We start from the raw sequence: 9,742 nt of genomic DNA on the forward strand, positions 1-9,742 counted from the left end.
TGTTGTCTGGGAAGTACTCGGAGAGGAATCTCTCCCTGAAAGCCTCCTATGTCACTGGCTCATCCCTCTCCTCCAGGATGGATCTAGTGCTGCTCCACCAATGTTCTGCCTCCCCCGTGAGCATGTACACAGAGAACGCCAGCCTGTTCTCTGCAGGGCACATCTTCGCATCATAGATGCGCTCCAGGTCCTTCAGCCATTGGTCTGCGGCGTCAGGACTAGTCTTCCCATCAAACTTCGCTGGGTGGTGCTTCAGGAAGTCCTCTAGGCTCCACTCCCTGGCTGCAGGTCGTGGTTCCGGACCAAACACAGGGGCAGCCGCCTTGTTCTCCTCTAACTAGTGGAGGGCCTCCATATGCTGCCGATGAGCATCCTCAGCAGCTACCCTCGCAGCCTCCATCTGCTGCATCACTGCCTGCTGCTGCTCAAGCGACGCCGCCTGTCGCTGCATGGACGCCTCATACTGCTGCATCATCGCAGCACTCTGTTGCGCCATAGCTGCTACCATCGCCTCTATGGCTCTGGCGATATCTGGTGCGTCCCCCTGGGATGATTGAGAAGTCCTACGAGGAGGTGCCATAGTTCACTGGCACACAGAAAATCACTTGGTTAGGCTTGATAAAGGCAAGAATTCAACTAAGAACACTCAGAAGACATAGAGAAAGCTAAGCGGACAACCCAACTCCACAGACCTAAGGAATGACCACTCTGATACCATAAATGTAACGTCCCATTCAATTTATAAACACAATTAAAGGAAACGTCACACATAAGATAGTAAAATCACGCAGTCCTAGGGTTCCCAACATCACCCCTACAAAACCAGGCACACCACGATGCCAACCAAAGCAGGATAACAGTTTAACTAAGAGTTTACAATCCAAAGACAATGAATACAGGGGCCATAGCCCTAAAGAAGACATCAAGAAGAGAAGTGTAAGATCCAGCCCAGACGGCTAAGCGGTGGAATCACCATTCCCTTGTTGACCACGAGAACTTCGCCCATCTGCTCCCATCAACCAAGTCGATGATCATCGCAAGAAAGAACAACCACATACAACACAACCATGCAACGAAACGGGTAAGCTAGAGCCAACAACATATGCATCAGACAGTCAAAAGTATTTTCATCATCTCACATTTATATAATCAACCAAACATGTTATGACTCTCAATCAATACACTACGACTCGACTCGACTCATCCGGATACGTATAACTTGGTCGGATTCAACGGATGCTTGCACTTGTGGTGGATACCTCTGCTCGACCCTGAGCTGCTCGATCCTGAGCTATGTGATACAAGTGTTATGATGAATCAAATCTCCCGCACCACAAGGTTAGCCCTTAATGAATTTCAGGCCTCCTGCTACTCTCACCACAGGAGTCAGTCCGCTCTAAGTGAGACTAACTGGCACCTTAGAGTGTCAGGATACAGTCCTTACCTTGAATCCTTACTTAGTTATACAGATGGGGCACCACCATGGACACCCACTAACAGGGGCCATGGAATTACGTCCCGACCACTGAAGCGCGACCCTAGAGGTCTCACCTAGAGACCCCAAGGAATTTATGTGCTGACACGGACCAACATTCATAGCTCAGAAATAAATGAACGTAAAATCATATTTACATTTCCATCCCAACCCCTGAGATTAATTCCTCATACGCATCATATTTCGAATCCATACCTCTGATCATCACCACCCCATGAATCTAGGGCCTCATCTCATATTAATCACGTGTTCCTTTAGTTCCAAACCACTCATTCATTTCACATGCCAATATCATACCCAACCCGTCATACACAATTCATGAATCATGCCAAACATACCTCATGCTCCTTTATATACATATCATTCATCATACAATCATACTCAACCAAAACAGATCATTCATGAACAAACAGACATTCAATTTTAGCTCTGTCTTGCCCAGCACCTCGCTCAGGCGAGACGAGCTCGCTCAGGCAAACCCCCCCTTCGCCTAGGCGAGGGCTCAAAAGGGCATCCAGAAACCAATGCGGGATCTCGCTTAGGCGAGACCCCTCTCGCCTGGGCGAGATGTCTGCTTGCTCAAAATTCGAGCGGGTCGCCTGGGCGACCCTTCGCGCAAACTGGTTTGGGCGAATCCCTATTTGTCTCGCTTAGACGAGACTAGCTCGCTTGGGCGAGATTAACAGGTCTCGCCACTATTTCACCTGCAACAGTCATTACTTTTCGAACCAACCAAGCATACAAAGCATTCAATCACAACAAATCGAAGGTTTTATCCATGCAATCAGTGAATAACTCAGGAACAGCCAAAACAACACCAAAAGACTGGAATCCTAACTTCCCGTACCTGGAAGTTAAGTTAGCGGGACGCTCCGACACGCACATAGGAAACCAAACTGTCCTTAGGGTGGTCAGCAGCTGGAACGGACGGTAAAACAGAAGAAAGGAGGCGGGTTATTACTAAACCCTAACAATAGCAGCAAACATAGACCATGAAAAATAGAAGCATGAGCCAAGGGACGACTTACGTGAGTAGGAACTGAGTTTGAGCTTGAAGGAAGGGGACCTTAGGGCAAACCCTAGCAGAGCTTTTCGTGAGAGGGAGAAAGGGTTGACGACTGGATCTGTGAGAATGAAAGTGAGTGTGGGATTAGGGCAACATGAAAGCTTTTATCCTATGGGCCGACCTTTAGGCCCAATACTGTAGGGCAGCCCACTAACTTTAGGGCAAAAAATAAAAAAAGGGGGCCTTACATTTGACGTTTTAAATACATTTTATGATAATATTTGAGTTGTTTATACCGTTTCACACTTTTCTACTTTAATGTTAGCTAAGAAACTATATTCAAATACGTTCCAAATGTCAAATAAATTTAATAAAATTTTGTTAAAATAACTAAATTCATATATTTTTAAAATTAAGAACTAAAATTGGGTCAAAGTTTTAAAAAAAACTGATTCGAATTTTCGCTCAGAGTTAAAAAATAAAAAATTATTTAATCCCATTAAAACTATTAAAAAATTTGAATCCACATAAAGTTCATCAAATAAGTTATATTAAATGAAATAAGTTATATTAAGTGAAAAATATTATGACTTATAATGACGCAATTTTTATGTGATTCACATTCCGAATCACACGAACTTTTATAATATAATATTATATTTAAAAAATTAAAGTAATACTATTTTTTAATATAAATATATAGGTCTTATAATTTCTAATTTTATACATCCAAAAATCATCATACAAACCGATAATTTAAATGTAATAATATAACTTAAACTTTTAAATATATATATATATATATATATTTTTTTTTTCTTTTTTTAATTTCATCTCTAGTTATTTGCGATCGCTCTTTCTTCATCAACTACGCACTTAGGGTTTCGAAATAACTACGGATTCAGGTTTATCCATGGCGACCGAACCAAAAGCTGCCACCGACGATGTCAAGATCGATCTCTTCGAGGACGATGATGAATTCGAAGAGTTTGAAATCGATGATGGTAAATAACAGTAATCTCATCCTTTCTTTCGATTCCCGACTAAGTTCTCCTTGCTTCTGTTTCAATTTCAATTTTTTTGGTTATTCTTCCTAATATTTTTAACATGTTCTGATCTTTCACATCGATCTCAATTTATTTTCCAGTTCCTTGGTCTCTTACAAACCGAATTTTTTATTGGAAAGGTTTTATTATCCGATTTTGACTTTAATTGTTGTTTCCTTTTTCTTCTCTATTTATCTGCTGAATATGTTCATTTTGACTGTTAAAATTCTTTCAAACAATATGTTTTGGTGTAAGATTGGAGGCAGTCAACGGGATAATACAAACTCTATATGTTTATAAATGCCAAATTATTAAACACCACATGTAGGTGATTTTATTTATAGATGTTTAATTTATTGGTTATTTGTTTCTGATCCTTAGACACTTGAGTTGAGATGATAAACATAGTGGACCTAATACATGTTTTATGCAGTAGTTAATAGTATTTCGTACTGTGTTGATTTTTTACTGTATTGCCGTTGGGAGTAATCCTTTCTTAGTGTAAATTGCATTGTTCCATTCATTGAAGAAAAATATCTTTCTAGTGAAGCTTGTGTGTTGCCATATCCTTGGTATTCCACAGGATTCTGGCTCATTTCTTTGAATCCAGGGGAATATACCGATTCGCATAATCTGTCTCCTTTTTTATGTATTTTTTACTCCTTCACTTAAAACACAACACAAAGTAGACCCAAAGATCCTTCATCCTAATCTTGCCTTACTCAGGTCTAACCGAACATATACACAGACAGAATCAAAGAGAATGCACTTATTTAAGTGTCATAAATCTAGAAATTCACATGAGGTAGGATTAGCCCATCTTCATTTGGTGGGGGGCTCAGAGGAATAACTAATTGAACGATCATAATGCACGTCAATTACATGCCTGAATTAATGACCGTTTTGGTTTTCTTGAGCCTAGCAGAACTATAAATATACCAAGGTAGTCTAAATTATAAGATACCTGTTAAGTAGTTGGAGCTTGTTAAGAGTCCATGTAGGAAACCTCAACAAAAACTGTTATGTAGGATAGTGAAATCTGTTAGTTTACCCTTGCTTCAAATATTTTTGTCCATTCAAACCCATCATAATCTCTTCACCCGACAAACTACATTTCATTTACCAGCAATTAGAGCTACCGGACCCTGTGTCACAAAGCTGTTGCATTTCTTCCGCAAAGCAACGTTACCTTCATTAAACCCACATCTTAAACCTACATGCCTTGCCTTTCGACAACAAAGCTCCCTCTTTGTCTTTTCCCATTCTCTAGTAGTAGTATTTGATTTGCTTTCCTTGCCATTTCTGCTCTAGGTATTCAGGCAGTTTTCCTCGTATATAGCAAATATGGGTTTATTCAAGTAGCCACTGCGTATTGGGCTGAATCTTTCTATCATTTAAAGATTCATCTGCAATACTTCACACAAAAAACACTTAAGATTGATTGATATTCATTCATTCTTGTCTATAGGCTATTAAACCTTTGCACTAAAAATTCCTCTCCATGTCGGAAGTAATAGTGCTCAGATATGTATTAACAAAAGCAATGGGTGAGAAAGATGGACTCCATGAAAGGACTCTATGTTTACAGCAAATTTTACGGGCTCTACCCTAGAAGCCACCCAATTTGTGTTCTGTTTTATTTATAAAGTGTACCTTATATGGACTATCACTCATGGTATTAAAGTCTTGGTTCCAAACATTATTCGTCATGTGGTTGGTCCTTGTAATAAACATTTTGTTTCATTATTGTTGATGGTATTTGAAAGTTCTTTGGGTATAGAGAATGCTAATTCAACATTTATTTGGGGTTTGGGTGTCATTCTAATGTTTCTTCTTTATGTTACACTTTATTGTTTTACAACTTCTAGAGTGGGATGACAAGGAGGAAGGGAAAGAAGTGACTCAACAGTGGGAGGATGATTGGGATGATGATGATGTTAATGATGATTTTTCTCTTCAGTTAAAAAGGGAGTTGGGGAGTAATACTGATAAGAATTAAACCACCTGAGACTTGGCTGCTTGATCATTTGGAAGGAGATGAAAACTATGGCTTTGTTAGGAAGGAAATGTAAGAACATACGGACATAATTTTCTATTCTTTCCTGAATATCTGGTTAGAAGTTATTGAGTGTTTTGTACATTAATCGAATTCTGCATTGTTAGGTGGAGTATGGCTTTAAAAGTTGACTTACAACCATGAACTATTCGTTCTTATTTTCACTATGGGGTTGGGTATGCGTGCTTTTTCTGTGAACCATTCTTGCTAATGGTGCAGTTAGTTGCACGGTTTCCATTTTCTTGTAGCCCCCGTGTTCCATGTAGGAACTTATCAATGTAAAGCCTTAAAACATACAATAATCGTGGAAGCACTTTTCAGATAACTTAATTAAATACTTATCCGTTTTAGTTAAAGAAAAATATAAAGAAAAGTAGAGTTCAGTTCAATAAGCTTAAATAACTTTTGCTAAAACCCTTCCCGAATTTGACATTTGTTCATTGGACAAAATTTGATGTGTTTAATTGTGTTTTAGTTTTCATATTTTTAATCTGAACCAAACCATATCGAACTTGTATTTTTGTGATTTTAGATTTTAGTTTTTCTAAGAAATTACTAAATGATAACTTGCAACTCAGCTACTGATGATTATCACTTGAATTATTTTAGGCTAATTTGTCAAGGACGTGCAGAAAAAGATGAGGAAATTAAAATTGAGTTTAAGAAGAAAGTATTTGATAACATTTCCAGGATTGAATCAATGGGAACTATTTAATGTGTCTTTGAACCTAAGTTTGGTTGAATGAAATAAAAAAATCTCGAAAAGCTCTTGTGATGTTGTTTCGAAAGCATCGTTATGGAACACGAAAATTTTTTGTCAAACAATGCAAAATAAACATAGGTGTGGGCTTCCAAAGGTCAAATCAAACGCACTTAGTCTTTTTGTCTTCTTTTATGATTGAACTGTTTGGTTTGATTTTGTTTTTTTTTTCCTTTAATGAAATTGGATTTCTGTGCAAGTACAAGAATTACGTAATAAGGGTACAAATTCTGCATCTTCATCTCTTAACGTTGAATACACTTTCTATTTGGTGCTTTTGAGACCAAACCAATCTGTATACTCAACGAAGTTTTACGAAAGAGATGTAATCTCTTCAAAATAAGGTCAGTTTAAAAATAGTTATGCTCAGGACCTATTCTTAATAAGATGTGAGTTTATAGAGGAGTGGGCTTGATGGAGCGTTGGTTGCGTGCTCACATGCCACTAGAATGCTTTAGTGTTGAATTCTGTAAATGGGTTAATTATGATTATGTTCTTAAATTGCAATGCGATTTTTTTTTCTCTGTCTCAAACTTGATTATGTTAGGTTTTCATATTTAAAAAAATACATAGATGGAGTCTTACTCATCCGACAATACTAATTGTTTTTTGACGTAAAAATCAATAAATCACATTGACTTTTCAAGATGTTGACACGAAAATAACCTTTTCTAACCTTTTTTAAATTGTTACCCAAACATAATAACACAGTACCTACATTAATACTACACTGATATGATGTTTAACCACACCAATACAATCTTCAAAGAGTGTTCATTAGGTTGAAGTACCTGATCAACCGAATTGACTAAATCCAACTTAATTAAATTGAATTGAATTTCATTTAAGATTATGTTCAAATATGATCCAATCTCCACTAACACACTTTTATATGAATTTGGTGATAATTTAAAATGGGTGATTTGAGACTAACTCAAAATTTATGAGTTATGGACAAATTGTGATTTGTGTTTTCATATCTTAATTTAACTAAATTTATTTTGACATAACTTTTTAATTTTTATTAATTTTCTTGAAGCTTCAAATTAAGTTTTTGTAAAAATTGTATTAGATTGAATTTAACATAAAAACAATACGAAAATTCAAACCATTCTAAAACACCCTATAAAGAATATTTTTCTTATAAACTTTTGAGCCACGTTTGCATACATGGACGTGAATAGCAGCTGTAGATTGCAAGAGATCCACATGATTTGTTTATTAATGATTGACATGGCTTTCCTGTTCGAAGTTGAATAAAAAATTAGATCTAAATAAAAACAATATTATAAATTACTTCGACCTTTAAAAAACATTAAAATACACATTTAAAACGTTTTAATAAATGTAATACTAGATGTTTCTTTAGGGAAGTTATTAGACGTTGAAACTAAAATAAGTTCGAGAAACTCGTATTTTGTAAAATAGCAGTATCAAACTACATTTTCGAGGCATTTTCCAAGTTATCACTTATTAACAAATCTCTTATATATTATACATATTGCTTAATATGACTAAGATAGAATATAATGATTTATCTACCAATAAGCATAGTGGGGACCATAAAGCATAGGATATTGTAGATTTTCACTGAATAGTTGTTGCTAAGAGCGTTTTATGTCTATATACAATTGACTAAGACAGAGACAAGTCACATGATGATGATTTATCCCTGTACTAGTAGAATATTGACAGCATAACAAAAAGTTTTAGCAATAGGAAATTGCAATTATCCACGGAATATCTTCAAACACCATTATTTATTAGAATATCTATTATGCATACTTAGTTAAGACAAAGATAAGATAATGATTTATCTACCCATTACAAAATTCAGAATGGCCAAAAATCTGAACATAACAGTGTACATTCAAGTACCACAACCACATCACAGTACCTGCCCAAACCAAAATACAATTAAACAACCAGTAAGTAACAACAGGCAAAGAAACTTGTGTTGATAAGATAGCAGGAAAAAGACAAACGAAACATTCACTATTTCGTTGGAGTTCATGTTCTCTGGTCTCAAAATCTGTCTGGAAGGATAAACATTTCATATAAACCAACCGAATAAAAAAAGGGATAGTTGATGATTCAGCAATGAAATTACTGTGTTAATCTAACAATCAGAGAGCTAAACATATGAAACACTGAAAATACGTGTCTGTGTGTGAGAGAGAATATTATTCAGATGAAAATATTGGGCACAAATTCACCTAACCAGACACACACCAGACACAAAAAGAATTTGAACACAGGTCTATGATGTTACAATTTCTACATTCTCAGAAGCATCACTTTGGTGTTCTCTTACTGAAAGAACCCATGTTCTGCAAATGGGACAAATGGGTGTGTGGAGAATCCATGAGTCTATACAGTGCAGATGGAAGGTGTGGTTGCAATTGGGCAACAACCTGCACACATCACCAACCTTGAAACTCTCCAAGCAAACAGCACAATCGACGAGGCTGCTACACTCTCTTCTCTCTGCTGATGCTGTTGCTGCTTCCTCGTACACAAAGCAAGGGAGGTTTTTGAGGTCACCAATGTTGTCTTCACCCAACATTCTTTTCATTCCACTCATGTTCTGTCCCTGTGTAGTACCTTCTTCTTCATCAGTATTGTTCCCTCTGAAGACTCTCCCCACGATGCATACATGGATAACCACCAAAATCGCTATGCCCACAAACAATATGATCAAAGAAATCACAATTTCCATCACTGATCTTGCGCAATTTTCACTCACTCGGTACCCAACCTTTGTTTTCCTTCTAATTTGGAAGGGTATGATTCTGATAAAATATGTTTGCTCCTTAGAGACAACAAATTGAAACTGGTTTCAAACAACCACCGATTGTAGCAACGGTGAACCACTGGTTGCTTTCATCACAGCTCATATTAGATATATATTGAAAACTATACAGTTCAACATTTATCATATAAAATATATATAGAGATATAGATAGAGAGATAGACACTAAAGAAGTAAGAAAATTAATTAGAAGACTTAGAATTATTACTATCAATAGAAAAAATAGCAACAATAAAACTCGAAAGCTTTTGCTTTTGGTTGTTGAGTGGTTAGAACCTGAAATGAAATCAGGTGGCGTCTATCATGTGAAGACCCAATCTAAATAGTACAGAAGCTCAGTAGAATCCAAAATAGAGAGTTACATCCTTGGATTTTAAGTGAGTTAAGGGACACATTTGTAAAATCAAAAAATTGAACATTATTCAAAAAAACCGATAAATCTATTGTTTTAAATTATGTATTGGAAGTGATGTTAATCTTTATGTTATTGGGTTCAGATCTCACTTGTATTCTCGATGAATTCTTCCTTCGATAAACCCGCATAGTATTGATAAGAGTGAGAAATAT

General features: G+C 36.6%; 2 protein-coding genes across 2 annotated transcripts; one reads left to right on the top strand and one right to left on the bottom strand.

The window, feature by feature from the left end:
* The first annotated feature begins 3,318 nt into the window (after positions 1 to 3,318).
* On the top strand, positions 3,319 to 5,899 carry LOC114164531 (protein DELETION OF SUV3 SUPPRESSOR 1(I)-like). The gene is made up of 2 exons (XM_028049241.1): positions 3,319 to 3,505; positions 5,416 to 5,899. The coding sequence occupies exons 1-2, from the start codon at positions 3,415 to 3,417 to the stop codon at positions 5,544 to 5,546; spliced, it is 222 nt and encodes a 73-aa protein (XP_027905042.1). The 5' UTR covers positions 3,319 to 3,414; the 3' UTR covers positions 5,547 to 5,899.
* A 2,724-nt stretch (positions 5,900 to 8,623) lies between these two features.
* Positions 8,624 to 9,082, bottom strand: LOC114163441 (RING-H2 finger protein ATL39-like). Its single transcript, XM_028047751.1, has one exon. The coding sequence runs from the start codon at positions 9,080 to 9,082 to the stop codon at positions 8,624 to 8,626; it is 459 nt and encodes a 152-aa protein (XP_027903552.1).
* Between the last annotated feature and the right edge of the window lie 660 nt (positions 9,083 to 9,742).

Source organism: Vigna unguiculata, chromosome 9, assembly GCF_004118075.2.
Source record: "Vigna unguiculata cultivar IT97K-499-35 chromosome 9, ASM411807v1, whole genome shotgun sequence".
NCBI lineage: Eukaryota > Viridiplantae > Streptophyta > Magnoliopsida > Fabales > Fabaceae > Vigna > Vigna unguiculata.

Coding starts and splice junctions, on each gene's coding strand:
- LOC114164531 (XM_028049241.1), top strand. CDS start 3,415: ATGGCGACCGAACCAAAAGCTGCCACCGACGATGTCAAGATCGATCTC. Junction 3,506..5,415: donor AGAGTTTGAAATCGATGATG/GTAAATAACAGT, acceptor TACAACTTCTAG/AGTGGGATGACAAGGAGGAA.
- LOC114163441 (XM_028047751.1), bottom strand. CDS start 9,082: ATGGAAATTGTGATTTCTTTGATCATATTGTTTGTGGGCATAGCGATT.